This window comes from Diplotaxodon limnothrissa, linkage group LG12 (genome assembly GCF_057381915.1).
Source record: "Diplotaxodon limnothrissa isolate DT_005_m linkage group LG12, D_limnothrissa_male_GT1.1, whole genome shotgun sequence".
In the NCBI taxonomy this organism is placed as follows: domain Eukaryota; kingdom Metazoa; phylum Chordata; class Actinopteri; order Cichliformes; family Cichlidae; genus Diplotaxodon; species Diplotaxodon limnothrissa.
This window is the reverse complement of record NC_140607.1, coordinates 7,118,658-7,135,631: the sequence shown is the minus strand read 5'-3', so window position 1 is coordinate 7,135,631 and position 16,974 is coordinate 7,118,658. Positions and strand designations below refer to the sequence as shown.

Below are 16,974 nucleotides of genomic sequence, written 5' to 3'. Positions count from 1 at the left end.
ATCTGTCATCGTTTACGGAGGATTGAAAGCAAAACCGGTTCATAGCAGCATTTTTTTTATTACTTGGGTTATCATTATTTACATTTTCCCAACAAAATTAAATAGTAAATTGAAAAATAGGATAAGTTTTATTTTTCACTCCGGCTTATTTATGAAAATGTATCTTTAGAGCTATCAGGTTTGCTGAAAATTTAGTCAGAACCAATAGCTCCTCCCCTCAGGCAGGTGTTCAATTAGGTTATATTGGCTTCAGCTGGTGTCATTATAAAACGCTACATCTATCCACCTCTTTTGGCCTGTGTTTGTTTTTTGTGGCAATGGGTGGATGTTTGTTTCTCTGTCTGGTGTTATTATCAGACTCCTTACAGGGTGAGTGTGGGGCTACCAAAACTGCTTTTCTAGACCTTCTAATTTTGCAGTGACTACATTTTTTTTTTGTCCTTTTTCTCTCAACTTAATTCATGTAGTTCTTTCTGCTGGAAGTGGTCTCAGAAGTTGCACCCGGGACTCTAAACTGTGCAGAGATGGTTCAGAGTGTGTGCTCTACAGGTATCTGTGTGATGGAGAGCGGGACTGTATGGATGGTTCAGATGAAGAGGATTGTGAAACATCATGCAGCAAAGGTATGAGACAGTGTGTATGTTAGATTAGACAAATTGAGTAGCAGAAGTAGTTGAAGATCACAACGGCAGTCACATGAAAGCACAAATAAAGACCATACAATAATTGAGGGGAAGCCAGATTACCCCCTAGAAGTAACCACCTGGTGACAGCTGGAAGGAAAAACTCCTATTTGACAGGAAGAACCAGGCTCAGGGACAGCCATCTGCCACAAACAGTTCAGGGTGAGGGGATGTAGAGCCAGAGATAATAACTAATGATTAAATGCATGGTGAGTGAAGTAGAAACACTCAATGAAGCCTAGACCTAGTGCAGCATAACTAAGGGAGGATTCAGGGTCACTTGATCCAGCCTTAACTTTAAGCTTAATCAAAAAGGAAACTTTTAAGCCTAATCTTAAAAGTAGAAAGGGTGTCTATCTCCTGAATTCAAGCTGGGAGCTGGTTCCACAGATAAGGGACCTAAAGGCTGAAGGCTTTGCCTCCTATTGTACTTTTAAATACCACAAGTAAACCAGAATTCTGGAGACAAGGTGCTCTATTGGGGTTATTATGGTACTATGTTTTATGAAGAACTACGATTGTGCATGTGACTGTAACACCTGTAATGCCTGCACACAAGCAGATAAGTTCCAGTGTGCCCATGGGAAGATGTGCATCGAGAAGAGCCAGGTGTGTGACGGTGTACCTCAGTGTCAGGACCGCTCTGATGAGCTTCAGTGCGTGACGCTAATGAGGGGCTGTGTTCATCACTGTGACAACAAGACCCGCTGCCTGCCTGCAAACTTCCTGTGTGACGGCGAGGAGGACTGTACAGATGGCACAGATGAAGCCACTTGTGGTACCTTCTGATGTATTTATAGTACTGAATTGACACTCGTTTTTATGTTGGACTTGTGCATTTGTTTATTTTTTTGGTTTTGAATTATAATGCTTTTCCTGCTGTATTTTATTTTTATTATGTATCCAGGAGAAGACAAAAAGGAAGAAGAGACCATTACAACCTCTGTGCCTACAGTCTTGGTTGGCCCTTCTAAACAGTCCACCTCTTCTCACCCCATTAAGTGTTCTTTCGGCTTCATACCATGCAGTGACAACTCGGAGTGTATCCAGAACCACTATTTCTGTGATGGTGAAGCAGACTGCAGAGATGGTTCAGATGAGGCAAAATGCTCATCGTCTTGTGAAAAGGGTAACCTGTTTGTCATCTGCTTGTTATTAATATGGCTTTACTGCCATCTAGTGAGCAACGCTAGTTTCACATCAGTATTGGTGCATGGCCAGTTGACACTTTGGCTTTTTACTATCAGAGCACCCCTAAAAATTACTATAGCGATAGTATTTTCTTAAGTTATATTTTTCTAACTTTTCTATAGATGACAGGATGGAATGAAAACAGGCTAGATATCCAGTGTTGATGATGTCATGATGTTACAGTGTACTCTCACAGAGCCAGGTTTGTCATTAACAGTCTAATAACTCTTGTTCCTGCGGCAGAAAGACGATGCTGAGGTAATTTCATGACACAGATAATTACAAGGCACTGCATATATGACATTATGATTGGGAGCTGAGCCCCCCAGCATTGCCACTGCAAACTCTGACATTACATGGAGCCAGGGCACTATATGCAGATCAATAAATGTAGACCTAACTGTGGAATTTAGGATTAAAATCTCTTATTGTAACTGAAGCTCAAACTGCCAGATGATATTTGTATCAGCAGATAAGCTGGACAGTTACAAACAATCTAATGTGTATGCAGTAGGATGGTCTATGTGTTTGTAGATTTACAGATGTATGCACTACAAGCCTGAGCCCAAGTGAGAGATTAATGTGAACATAATAAAAAATCATTATACAATCTGTCCTTTGTAGACCAGTTCCAGTGTGCCCATGGAAGGATGTGCATTGAGAAGAGCCAGGTGTGTGATGGTGTGCCTCACTGTCAGGACCGCTCGGATGAAGCAGAATGCACAAAGTACATGGAGGGCTGTTCTCATCAATGCGACAACAAAAGCCGCTGCATTCCCAGTAGCTTCCTTTGTGATGGGGAAAGTGACTGCTCTGATGGCAGTGATGAGGCAAAGTGTGGTATGTGGGCATACTAATGTCCTACCTGGTTTCAGCTTTGCTTGCATATGAGTAATCTTTAATGCTTTGTTTGCCTCCTTCTTGTCAATATAGAAAAGGAGGACTGCAGTGACACAGAGTTCAAGTGTACCAGCGGCCAGTGTGTGTTGGCCGCAATGCGTTGCGACGGTCACCCAGACTGCCGGGACCGTTCGGATGAGGAAGACTGCACCAAAGTGCCAGCCTGCAAGACCAAACTTCGCTGTCCCCAGAGCAAGGAGTGTCTAGTGCAGGAGTGGATCTGTGATGGAGACCAGGACTGCAGAGATGGCACTGATGAGAAGGTGGATGCTAAAAAGCAGCTTCATGCATGCTAAACTTTGAGGAGCAACCATAAAAAATCTTTTAAAAATGATTTGGGGAGTGGTTTTTTTTTTTTTTTTTTTTGTAAGGAGCTAGTGATTTAGTTCAGGTCCTGTTTGTGGATAAATGAAGGGGAAATCATTGTAAATAAAACCAGACATTAGATGTTAGCTGCAGTGTACATCGATGTTGGTGTATTACTGTCATGCCCCTCTTCCTCTGACAGTTTAGATGTCAGGTTCAGAAGACATGAAGCAGGGTTTCTGCATGTTGTTGAATAGTACTTTACTCTCCTTTAAAACTGCTGCATGTCCTCTGATGGGCTAAATGTTCAGCTGGCCTCCTGCAGTTTTTTTTTTTTTTTCTCTCTCCCTCCATGATCAGGAGTGAAGTGGTAAAGTGCATGTTTAGATGATTAAAATTTAATTGGACTTTCAGGATTGTCCTGTGGCTCCAGTGAACTGTGGAGAGTTCCAGTGGTTGTGCAAATCCAAGACCAAGTGCATCCCTAAAGCCTGGCTGTGCGATGGCATGAAGGACTGCAATGATGGCAGTGACGAGACTGAATGTGAGTAAATTTAGAATTATTCACAGAATTAAACATCAATGTGAAAACTTGTAGCAGTAAGGGTCTTTATCTTATTCCAGTTTTACCACCTGCTATATCTGTTTAGCACATAGTATAAAAGAGGACATAAAATATGTCGATGTTTGTCTGAGAATATTCTATTTGCAAAATGAGACTGTCCCAATTCTTTAATTCAAATTGGGATGTTTAGTTATATGAGCTGTAAAATGCCTGTAATGTGTAAATTCTAGCTGAAGAGTAGTAAATGGATAGTCATGTAATTTAAACTGCTGCTTAAACTTGTGTACATGAATGCTGTTCATGTTTACAGGTCCGGCTGTAACATGTGCCCCTCACCAGTTCCAGTGTGGCAGTCAGGAGTGTCTGGATCCAAACCTGGTGTGCAACGGCATGACAAACTGTGCAGATGGCTCAGATGAGGGAGGAAGCTGCCATACAGACTGTGCAGAGGAAAATATCACGCACTGCTCCCAGGGCTGCTACAACACACCTCAGGGACCGGTGAGAAGTCTGTCTTTAAAATTCTGTGTGCTCGATCAAATTTACCCAGCAGAGACGGTGCCTGAAAATGGATTGAAGGGTGTATGTAGCAATATTGCCATGTAAAGTCTGATTGTTCTGGATAAACGATCCCTTTTGTTGATCCAGTAAAGATGTATATGAAGGCTATGAGCCTGCAGTGACTCAAAGTGAGTAATCTAAATGTTAGATTTGCATTTGGTGTTTCTAGCGCTGTCGCTGTGCAGCAGGTTTCAGGCTCATGGAGGATGGGCTGGCCTGTGCTGATGTTGATGAGTGTAAAGTTCAGACTCCAGGTGTGTGCAGTCAGCTATGCATCAACACTCCAGGCTCTTACAGATGTGACTGTCAGCCGGGCTTTATAATGGAAGCAGATGGACACCACTGCAAAATCACTGGTAAAGCTCCCTTTAATAAACAGCATGGCGTTGTCACTCTTGAAGTGGAACTGGACAAAGTTGAAAATGTCAGCACGCTGCAGCCACACCAAAAGCAAATGGGTTTGACTTTTGCCCATGCCCCATTTCAAGATTAATAACATTCTTGCTACATTCTGTTAAATATGACAAAAGCAGATTTATATGTAAAGTTTGTATCTGTCTTGTGTGAAACTTGTATGAAAAGCACACGAGTGAAAACAGATAAGAGCCCTTGAAAGATTATATAAATGAAACTTGTATGTTTTGGATACTTACTAAAACAACATGAAAGTAATGAGAAAGTGGCCACTTTCATGAGTAAATCATATAAGCCTTATATGATTCACTATATGAAGTAGGCCACGTCTTATGCAAGTCTTTTATACGTTTTTTTTTTTCTTTTTCTATTTCTTTTCCATATGGGTAGCGGGACATTTTGGGAATTGCACCCATTTTATTTATTTTCATTTTTAACGAGTACGCATGCATGTCTGTTGAAACACTAAGCCACATGCAGGAGACCACAAACTGGAAGCGGGGGTAAATACAGGGTGAGGAACACTCATTTTTCTGGTGTGTGACACATTTTCACTTCATTCTCACGCTCACAAGCTGCCCAAAGAAATCTCGTGCCAAATAAGGGCAAGGATCAGAGGGAGGAGAAGCAGTGGGCTCACAGTTGGTGAAATATTTTTATTTTTGTAATGTCCTTATACAAAAGCTTCTTTCAGCTGCTTCCTTAGTCAGAAGAGGTGACAACAGCAGATGGATCTGCATATTTGATTTTTATCTGGAGGACTTTCCTGATACAACCCTCTGAGGGACTCACTTCCTGCTCTCCTCAAACTGGCATCTTTTGTGTGTCAGGCAAATATGTAAACCACAAAATCATGTGTTTAATAGCATTACAAAAATCTAGCCATTCTGCTGAAAGACTCTCCCCTGCCTTTTCACAAGATTTTGCTCACATTTATTGAGTCTTATATTTTTTTTTAAATCAACATTAAAAAGGTGAAATGGAGCAAAAAAACCTCAGTGTCGAATAACTTATGCATTATGATCATTTTCTTATCCCTCAGGTGAGCCCCTGCTGTTGTCCTCAATCCAAACGGATATCTACTTGTATGGCTTGCGTAGTCACAGCTTGGTTACATTGCCCTCTTCTGCAAAGAAGGCAGTCTTGTCTCTAGACTATGACTGGAAAGGTCAGAAGGTCTTCTGGGTCAGTCTGGAGATGGCTGCTATAATGTGGTCTTCTCTAGATCAGAAGATGACAGGAAGTCTGATTAAAGGTTCGTACAACTCGAATGTGGCTGGAGCATTCAGAGGAATGTCAGTTTACTCATGTCTGAAAGTTGTATCACGGAACACCTGTGGAAACAAGATGCCACTTGTTTCCACAGGTGTTCAGGCTGATTCTATAGCTGTGGACTGGGTCGGGAGGAATCTGTACTGGATCAATGGGGTGAAGAGTTATATTGCTGCCATCAGATTGGCAGCAGCCTCTGCAAGCTCACTGTACCAAAGCATCATCTTGGATGAAGACTTGGATCAGCCCCGCTCTCTTGCCCTGCTACCACAAAAAGGGTTGATATGAATTTAAAAAAAAAAGAAAAAAAAAAAAAAAAGACAGAACTGTTTCAGTTTTTGCAGTAAGCGGCATTCGTGGTCTCTTATTTCATCAGGCTGATGTTCTGGACAGAGATTGGTAATGTAGTGAAGATTGAGCGTGCTGGGATGGATGGGTCAGAGAGGAGGGCACTGGTGAACTCGAGTTTGGGCTGGCCGGGTGGTGTGGCTGTAGATGCAGTCTCGGAGAGGGTCTACTGGACAGATGAAAGACTGAAGGCGATTGGATCTGCAACTCTGGATGGCGACAACATTAGGGTAAAATGTATCTATTTAACCTATCCCAAATCTGCTGTTCTAGCGTAAAGGTTATCAAGCTCTGTCTGTGAAGGCTCTCAGTCATCGTAGTCTAAGGAGCTTGAAGAGAAAAGCCTCTGAAGAAGCTTCTTCAGAAGCAGAAGCTTCTTCAGAAGCAGAAGCTTCTTCAGAAGCAGAAGCTTCTTCAGAAGCAGAAGCTTCTTCAGAAGCTTTTCTTTCCAAACCTCTTAGTTATCACGCTCTCCTTCCATAACTAAAAATATCACTTTAGATAAGATACCTCTTTATTGTCATTGCGCAGTCATACATTGTTCAATGAAATTGGAAAACTGTCTCATGTCAGCACTACATACGGAAGTCTTTTCCCTAAATGACTCAAGAATATAGAGATGATGATTTTTGTGTAGCAATGAAAAATGTCTAACCTAACTGGTGACTAATACCCTTTTATATGTGTGTGTGTGTGTGTGTGTGTGTGTGTGTGTGTATATATATATGTAAAATAATATAAATGCCGTTTTCAGATTCTACAGATAAAGGAGACCACAAACCCCTTTTCTGTGGCAGTGTTCAATGACATGCTCTACTGGTCTGATGCCAAGAAACGAGTGGTGCAGGCTGCTCATAAAATCTCTGGTAAAAACCATCAAGTTGTGCTGAAAAGGCCCAGACAGCCTTTTGCTGTGAAGGTAAGGAGTGATGTTGAATTAAAACATGTTAGGAAATGGGGTGGCATAATGTACAATTTTTGGATCCTTTCATGTGTTAAGTGCTCATACAAAGCTATTCCATTATGTTTGAAGATTTTTATTTTATTTTTTATTTTTTTTGTGTTGGAAGCAATTAAGAAGTTTTTGGGCACACCCTAATGGTTAGTCCTGGAAAGCTTGCTGAAGAGTTTTTAATTTAAAATGTTACAAACAGGCTTAGAAGTTTTTTTTCTTCTTTTAGATCATCCACCCAATGCTCCAGATGGGCACTGTGAACCCCTGCAAGAAGATGGGTTGTTCCCACATGTGTGTGCTTGCTCCTGGGCCCAGGGCTGTGTGCAAGTGTCCCCCTGGTCTCTTGCTGGCAGAGGATGACCTCAACTGCTCCAACCTGGTCAATTCGGCATTTCTGCTGTTGCTGTCTCTGTCCAGTGTCACTCAGGTTTTGCTAAACGCCTTAATTTTACTCAGTGTAACCTGCATTGGCAGAATATGCTGTATATGGATATGCAACTCAAATGTCTGATAAATTGGAACAATCTGCTCTGGGTAGAAACTTTCAAAGTGGGAATTGGGTTCTGAAAGAGGACAAAATCAAACTGATCTCACACACACACACACACACACACACACACGTATAAAATGCATCCTTTTTTTTTTTTTTTTTTTTGCTTTAGAAATGGTGTATAAATAACTGATGCAGCTTTCCTTTATGTGTATCCTTGGTTTTGGGCTCTTGAGCATTCTGTTTTGCGTCTGCACACCACCACAGTAAAATTAGAATTTTGACTTTGAAGACTTCTTGAATCACAGCTGAAAGTATGCACTTCATTCACATCTTCTTTGTTTGATTCTAAAGTCAACTGTGGTGATGAACAGAAGCAAACATTAGATTGTCATTGGACAAATACTAACTGGATTTAGATGCATTTATTAGGAAATGCTATTAAGGTTACTTGGCAAATTGCTCTGCTCTAAACTAATTGTTAAAACAGAACTTCACTCAAAAGTGAAGCAAACTCCACCCCTGCCCTTCTGGACAGGCTGTATCACACAGCAAGCTACATCACTAATCGAGTAATGCCATTAAAAATGGAAAGACTTTTATATAAATGCTTAATTATTATATAAAGACTCTAATCCCAGCAATCTCTGTAGATCTACTTGCAGTCCCAACACACCACAGCCGAGCTGAAGGGCTGGCCCGAGCATCTGGCCCTGCAGATACCGAGCGTGAACAAAGCCAATCTCATGGACTACATCCTCAAGGAACGCACTCTATTTGTGACAGATGATGCCACTTCTTCACTCAGCTCTTTCAGGCTGAAGGACTCACTCCTGACGTCTCAGGGCCAGCTTCTTGAGCTGCTGGATGACGCCGTCACTGCCATGGCAGTCGACTGGATAACACTCAACATTTATTGGAGCAGTTACAAACAGCCCCACCTGCAGGTCACTGCTGTCACAGGCACATACACAGCCATTCTCATAAAGGAGGGGATCAACAGAGTGGGTTCGATTGCTCTTCACCCACCCAGTGGAAGAGTTTGTTTCACGAATATGGATCTGGAGGCTACGGGCAGCACGGCTACAATAGTGTGCGCCAGCATGGATGGTGGTGAGCAAAGAGTGGTGTGGAAGGATGCTGTCCAACCAACATCTTTGGTCTTCTCTAATAATGGGGATAACATTTTCTGGGCTGACACGAGTAAGCTGACACTAGTTTACTTTAGTTTTGTTGTTCCAATAGGTTGTTCTCTTAATGACTTGAGTCAAATGTTCTCAGGTTTGGGGACCATTGGCTCTGTCCTGATTGATGGATCTGGATATACAGAGCTGAAGGTTGATGACGGCCTGGCTGCTGTGGCTGTAAGTGACAACATCCTCCTCTGGATTACAGTCACTGGTAAGAGTCCAAGCATGTACTGTAATAACTGACTATAATTCCTAAAATTCAAATGACATCTTGGCCCGAGCAGCTTTGGTAAATGACTACTTCATAACATGGATAATGGCTCCACAGGAATCAACATCTTTGAGTATAATTTAGTGGTACAACTGACCTTTTTGTTCCTTCAGACAAGACCCAACTCTGGTACAAAGACGCTCAGCAGGATAAGAAATTATGGTTTGAGGTTGGCACACAAGTGGTCGGCTTAAAGGCATTCAGCAAACGGAGTCAGATGGGTATGTAAGAACCACAAACGGAACACCTGGAAAGGCTAACCTGCCCTTTTTAAAGATGTTTCTACATGTCATGTACAAAAAAACCAAACTACCTCATACCTAATTATCTGCTTGATTTCATCAGGCTCTAACCCATGCACAGAAAACAATGGGAACTGTGAGCACTTGTGCCTCGCCACCCCAACAAGTCGCACATGCAAGTGCTCTTATGACCACATCCTTCTGAATGCCACTCAGTGCAGCCCAGAGCAACACTGCCCAGCTGGCAGCAGGCCCTGCCTCGATCACCTCTCATGCCTGCCTGTGGAGAAGTTTTGCGATGGACATGCAGACTGCACGGACCACTCCGATGAGAACTGTGGGACACAAAATTAAAGACTAAAACTGCTCCTGTAGATTGCACCATGGCTAAAACTTTATTTTATTTTTTTCCCCCTTTCATAAAGGTGTTGGCACCCAGCAGTGCCCAGGAGCTGAGGTCTTGGCTCCCACTCAACCTCACAGTTCTCCTCCTCCTCCTTCCAGTGTCTCTCCTGTCTCACAAGTCACAGGTCTGAACACAACACTGAATGTCAGCATTCAACGTGTGAACCTGGATGCCCAGCAGTGCAGCCAGAGGCGCTGCAGTGGTAACGGACACTGTGTAGAGACGAAGGGAGTTACTACATGTGTGTGTTCACTGGGCTACAGCGGTGATTCCTGTGAAAACCGGCTCGTGAAAACCATGCAGGGTCCCATTGTCTACGCTGCCGTGGGTCTCTGTGCAGCAGTTGTGATCATTGTTGTAATAGTGCTGGTGAAGAGGAAGAAGAGTGCCAACTTAAGGTTGTTTTTTTTTCTTTATTTAAATCTCAAATTTAACTTTTTCCTTGCTCTCTCTCTCTCCGTGGGTTTTGGTGTGGGTGGGCTACAAGACTTGGCAACATTTGTCCCTTTGCAATAGATGGTGTCCTTGGGTTGCAGCAATGTTTAGTTTTGTACACCTTACTGGGAAGCATTTGCACACATTAACCTACTGGTGGTTTGATGTGATAATTATTTTACAGCTCTTCTAATAGCAGCTCTAAGACTTGGGCACAGTGGCTATATGGTGTGAAATGCTAGCAACAGAATGCTAACGCTCAGGATGGCATATCAACGTTATTAGATGTTGGTTAAAATATTATTACTATATTGATTTTATAACTTGAAATCTGTTTAATTGGAGGTTAGTTCTATTGGCTCTCAATTAAGCATATACAGCAAACAAGGATAGTGGTGATCTGCAAGAACGGATGTCCATTTGTGAAAAATCTGTTTGGATTTGGAATAATCTCAAGCGTGTGGGTTTTAAAATGCCATATCAATCCCTTAGTCGGCACATCTGGTTTCAAAATGGAATAGAATAAGCCTTTATTTTCATTGTACAGTGGTCCCTCATTTATCGCGGGAGTTGAGTTCTAAAAATAGCCCGCGATAGGTGAAATCCGTGAAGTAGCCAACTTTATTTTTATTTGTTTTAAGGTCATAAAACCCCCTCACTACACACTTTATACACTTTTCTCAGACAGGCATGAACATTTTCACACTTTGAGAGTATTTAAACAAGAGAGAAAAGTTCATACATTCGTAGAACAATAAGTCCAGTATTATAGAATGAAACCAAAGGCACCCACGGTTGCCTTTGACGCTGCAAAACGTTTTGTCAGAAAACTTGCAAACATACAGTACAGCACTTCCAAGATTTATGAGAATTTGACAAGCTGAACGCATTCTGAACTGTGCAGGAGACATGGCACGGAGGAGATTGAGAATGGCCTACAGCCGATCAGGACATCGCACTGTAAAAATAAATTAAATAAAAAATAAAAAACATGCAAAATTGCAAAAAAATCACTGAAGCTGGGAAAGGTGGACCACTGTACAATGAAAATGCCAAGATGGTCAAAACAAAAAATGCACATCTTAGGTTTCATATGAGACTTCATAAACCAAGTGGTGATTTCATGATAGCAGGTTCCATTTCTTATATGGTCTGCCCACCTTCCATATACAGTATCTTTGCATTAGGATATTTTCCTGTGACTACAAAGCTAAAACTGGGCGTAACCACTTGGAATGATGTCAACGGGAGTAAAAATGTTTGTCCTGTCCATTTGTCTGCTACTGAACCAATGCAATGTAGTGTTGCTACCATAATATTTGAGAGAAAAAAATCCAACATGGTTTATAAGAAAAGTGAGCAGGCTTCAGTCTCTGGGCCATGAATCTCAGCACAATTTGCATAGTAATTCACTGATTCAATTATCCAGTCTAGACTATGCTGTTACGTTTGGATAATCTAATTTTTGCCAAGTTAGTGTGGTTATGGATGGTGCATCATTTTCATTTAAAAACAAAGTCAGGAACTTGATTCTTATTCAGACTTTTAGCGAAAATAACTTGGTGTCTCTACAGTTTGAGAACAGAGCTTTTCTGCATCACAGAATTAAACATGTTCTTGCTGCAGGGGAACTGGACCATCAGCAGGCAAGGAGATGAGCATGACTGACCTGGAGAGCAAAGCGGAGACCATTCCCACATCCCATACTGCCTCAGCAGAAAAGCCAGAGGTGGACCTCCCTTAAACCAGCAGCTTCCCGTTTTGTTGCTTTGTTGGAAGCCGTATCCTCTGTGGAATCGAGCTGATTTATGAACAAGTGATGTTTTAAATAAACAGTCTGCATTTTCCACAGTTTCCTGTCATGTTATTTCAGGTTGTTTACTGTTAGACCATCATTGTGAAGTTTGACATGAATAAGCATGAACACTTGGATTATAATAGATGGTAAAATGTGAGTGCAAGTCTGACTTTAATGCCTTGTTTTGACTAAAAGACCTTTACAGTTGTGTAAAGGGGGGGACTATTACTTAAACTGAAATAACTACGGTGCAAAAGTCTTGACCCAGCCCTAATTTCACAAGATTTTCCTAGGAACATAGGAAATGGGTGCTGTGACATAATGAAACTTGTGAATGCACAGGAAAAATGATACGAGGCAAAGACATTGTTTGTAGAATTCTAGCAAACTTAAACGTCAGTATTTGGTGTGACACATGATCATTGTCAAAATCTGACTGTACTTTCCTCATAATTCTGTGGGGTTTTTTTTTTTTGTTTTTTTTTTTTTTGTTTTTTTTTTTGGACAAGCTCTCAAACACTGGCTGAAATGTAGCACGAAACCATGACAGAGCCTCTGTTGTACTCTTCTCCTTACTACCAGCATACACATTGACAGCAGTTTGATTTGTCACTCATTGATGAATATTGTCAGATTTTCCCTGTCCACTTGTATAATTTGGCATACCTCAGACTTCTTTAAAGATTGGCTTCTTTGGTCTTTCACTTTTTTCTCCTCCAGTTCCTTCCATTTTTCATCGTCACACACCATGTTGATTTAGGTCCAGTTTCTGGCTAGCAGCTTTTTGTTGCAAAACTACAATGTACGCCTCTCAAACTTTTGTCCTTAGCATTTTATTTTTGTAGATTCAACTAAAGAAATTACTTTTTTTTGGGGGGGGGGGGCAACAAGCTGTTAGTAACAATGTGCCTTACAATACAACAAAACTGGTATTTTGCTACATTTTCTGTTGTGTAGGTGTTTTCAACTCTTGAATGGCTCGTAGCTAAGGAAACAAAAAATCTTCTAAAAATGGACAGATACTGAACTAAAATTGAGTGGGGAAAAGCAGCAAATGGAACTCCTTCAGAAAACCTCGAACTTTTGCTAGAGATCACATTTTAAAAATTACTAGTCTGGCTCACTGTATGCAAAACAAAGAAATGAGTGGTGGCTTAAGACTACAGAGGACTGTAAATGATCAGAAATGTCACTTTTAAGTGTCATGGCACACAGTTGAAGCTATTATTGTTATCATGATTAATGTTTTATTTAGGTATTTAGGAGACATATGGTTTGTAACACTTGTGGACAGACACTCTGCAAGGCTTTGTAGTCTTCGTGGTGATGTCACAATCAGCTAGGAAACAATGAATTGCAGTGATCCTTACTCACCTGAATTGTCTTATTTGACTGTTCTGTAAAACACAGGGAGACAAAACGGTGTCCATATAGAATATGTTGTTTCAGTGTCTGCGGAGACACTGGATATTTAATTAATACTATGGAACATCAAAACAATCCAAATCACGTTAGTACTTTTGCACTCAGTGCAAACACTATGCATGAAACTTTGTCTAAAATTCCTTAGGTATTTTACATCTATTTAAATTCTAAACCATTGTTTAAACCAATACCACAAAACACATGTTTACTGTGCTTATGAATAGGCACTTCTGGTGGACTTATTCTTCTACAACCATTGTCCTAGAATTTTTAGCGATCTGTCATTTCAGTTTAGCTGGGGGTGTTTGGTGATTTAGCTTTCATGGTTTTAGGAATCAGCACTACAGTGCATAATATATTGCCAGGAACAGGAACCCAATGATGGCCCGGTACCCACACATTTCCACGGCTATATAAAAAGAAGGCCAACCCAGATGTTCTATTGTTTGCTGAGGACTGAGCAGAAGTGAGAATTTACTGTAATCAGTCTGGAGCGTTTCTATGGTGAGGACACTCGACCATTAAGGTAGGTTCTCAATCATAACTTAGCATTTCACTTTACTGAACTTGTTGTAGTTCAAGATGTTGAACAACTTTACTAACATTCAATAATGCATTTAAATTGAATTCTAAAATGTTTACTTGTGTTACTCTTTAATTCCTTCAAATAGTAATAGATTAGTGGATGCAGCAATACCCTCATTTAAAACTTAATGAATTTTATGCTTGAGACAGTTAAAGGCAATGTTAGCAAAGGGTTGACAAATTTAAATGTAAATCAACCCCTCCCCCCAAAAAAGAAAAAAGATCTGTGCCACTACAAACATGATTCCAGAAATGTCTTTTTTAACAATATTTGAGGTGGAAATCATTTTTAACTGAACCAAGAAGAAGGTACTCTGTTTGTCTCTCGATGTACACACTACCAGTTTACCAATATGGTTCTTTTAGTTTGTTTCAGCAAATACAGGAAGGACAGCAATGGCAGTCCTGAGGGCCACCCTTTGCGCTGTCCTCATGGTGACTCTAGTGACAGCTAAACCAGTGAGTAGCTATACTACTTTACTGCTACATTTTCCCACTGTATAGCAAAGATTGGTGGATTTGTGACAGTTTCATTATAAAACAGGTCCATCTGAAAGAAAGTGAGGATTCACCCAAGTCATCAGAGTCCAGTGAATCCAGTTCATCAGAAGAGACCACCACTAATGATAGGTCTTCACAGGAAACCCTGCAGTCAAATACGCCGGATGCTACAGAGAACCCCCTGGATGGAGCACCGCTTCCCTCTGCAGATGCAGGACCTTCTCTGGCCACTTCTCCTGAAGACCCACAAACCTCTGCTGACCCAGATGCTTTACAACTTGTGCCAGATCCGTCTCATACTGCGATGAGCGTTGATGTTTCTTTAGATGTGCCCAATTCTGGTCCCACAAAGGACTCTGTTAACGCTGTTAACCCTACCCACATTCTACCAAACACGCATCCTTCAGGGCTTTCAGAGACTGGTGTAGTCATAGGTACAATTCAACCACAAGTCATTACCACATACCAAGGATCCACCCAGGGTGTCACTCCACCCTTTCCTACATGTGTCATCCAACCAACACCTACAGCCCCACCACTGATACTCCCTATTGGAACAACACTAGATGGTGGTCCTGTCTGTTTCACTTTCCAGGTCACAACTGCTGAGCCAGATCCACCTAGAGGAGACAGCATTTGATCCCCAACAGAACACAGAAATTGTTGTTCATTTAAGTTTGAGTTCAGCCTAGGTGACCAGGACAGACCACACTATGGCTGTACATATACACAACCTTGACTTGATACTTATATAGATGTCCTAACTACACATGGCTTTTACTTTGCCCTCAACCTTGGCAAATAGGGGGGAAAAAATGGTGCTAATGTATATGCTGTATATATACAATAAACACATCTAAAGCTGTTGCAATAACAAAAGTACAGTCACAATAAATAAATTAATAAACAGCTGAAAATTAAACTGATTAAATGTTTGTCTCAAATCCGGTGAACTGTTTAGTAAAATGAGTGTGTTTTTTTTTTTTGTTTTTATTTGGTCGATCTTTGTTTTTATTATTTATTATATTTTATTTTCAGATGTTACAGACGGGACAGACATGAGTGAAATAATAACTGTAAAATAATATTCATTTCTTCGGTAAGAAGTGTGTGTTTCTAAAAAAAGCTAAAAAATTCTCAGTTATCGACTGGGAATGAAGAGATTATAAATATATTCGAGAATGCATATAGAGATGGACCCTATCAAAAAATCATTTACAAATTATATTGTTCACTGATCAATCTACGGGGTCATGATACAAGATATGTTAAAGGAAGATGGGAAACAGAGAGCAATCTATTCTTAACAGGAGAGGAATGGGATGGGATTTGTAGGCAGCAGTGGTCAGTAACAAGCTCCCCCTCGTGGAGGGAATTCAGCTGGAAGAATGTATTTCGTTATTTTATTACCCCAGCCCAAAAATCCAATTATTCTCAGAACACAACATGCTGGAGGCATTGTGGACATGCAACAGCAAATCATTTTCAAATTTTTTGGGAAGGTCCCTGTGTGGTTCCATTTTGGAAGGAAATACATAAGGTCATGGAAACAATCTTCCAAAAGAAAATACAATTTCATTTTGCATTATTGTACCTAGGCAACCTAGAGAGTCTTAATCTATGCAAACCGGATAAGTATTTGTTCAGTGTGCTGTCGGTAGCTTGCAAAAAGGCCATAACTCGCCTTTGGATTAAAGAGGATATTCCTACCATAGATGAATGGATTGATGTGATATATAATATTTTTGTTATGGAAAGAATAACTTTTAGGCTAAAGTGCCAGGCGGACGGGCATACTTCTTAGTGAGTTCGTGGAGGGGTTTGGCTATAGAGATTGACAGACCACGTGACTTTCGCGCATTGCATGCCGGTAACTCGTGGCAAAACAATCCAAGTACTGCATCAAATGCAAGCATTTGCAGCACCGCAAAACGTTCATTCTTCGGTTCCAATAAATTCTTGCTTTTTCTTTGCCCCCCAAAAAGGTATGTACAAAACGAAGGAGAACAATGCTGGTCTGTACAAAGACAGACTTAATGAAAAGTCAAAGAAAAGATACGAGGAAAAAATCAAACCAGTGAAAGTGTCAGACCCTTATGAGCACACAGAGGGACAAAATACGTTAGCGTGCTGCCCAACTTTCACCACGCTCAGATTTATAATTATACGGTTCTTGGAGTGAGTGCATACACTCCTGAAGTTTAGTAACTTCAGGTCACTGCAACAAGCCCAGGTACAGTTTACCGACGGATGGGTACAGGACCTTGAAATGCACCGTGTAGAACGAAAGACCATCGTACGTATCATAAGTTTACCAGTCTCACAAATCGTCGTCATAAATACACATTCGTTAACCGTTTATTAATAGGACCTTTGAGCTCAACGGTAATTAATTAGTAGTGGAAATAATTTCTGGTAGCATCACAGAAATGTAGC

The 16,974-nt window shown here is 40.9% G+C and overlaps 2 protein-coding genes across 2 annotated transcripts; both read left to right on the top strand.

Moving 5' to 3' along the window:
- Positions 1-317: 317 nt before the first annotated feature.
- Positions 318-11,973, top strand: lrp13a (low-density lipoprotein receptor related-protein 13 a). Its single transcript, XM_085367068.1, has 20 exons — positions 318-369; positions 468-623; positions 1,246-1,461; positions 1,591-1,812; positions 2,499-2,714; positions 2,808-3,037; positions 3,495-3,624; positions 3,956-4,146; positions 4,376-4,562; positions 5,663-5,875; positions 5,987-6,170; positions 6,269-6,470; positions 6,995-7,159; positions 7,422-7,622; positions 8,339-8,888; positions 8,967-9,086; positions 9,260-9,367; positions 9,492-9,725; positions 9,814-10,192; positions 11,856-11,973. The coding sequence occupies exons 1-20, from the start codon at positions 318-320 to the stop codon at positions 11,971-11,973; spliced, it is 4,074 nt and encodes a 1,357-aa protein (XP_085223194.1).
- Positions 11,974-14,433: 2,460 nt separating this feature from the next.
- LOC146620782 (uncharacterized) lies at positions 14,434-15,178 on the top strand. The gene is made up of 2 exons (XM_085367685.1): positions 14,434-14,496; positions 14,582-15,178. The coding sequence occupies exons 1-2, from the start codon at positions 14,434-14,436 to the stop codon at positions 15,176-15,178; spliced, it is 660 nt and encodes a 219-aa protein (XP_085223811.1).
- The last annotated feature ends 1,796 nt before the right edge of the window (positions 15,179-16,974 follow it).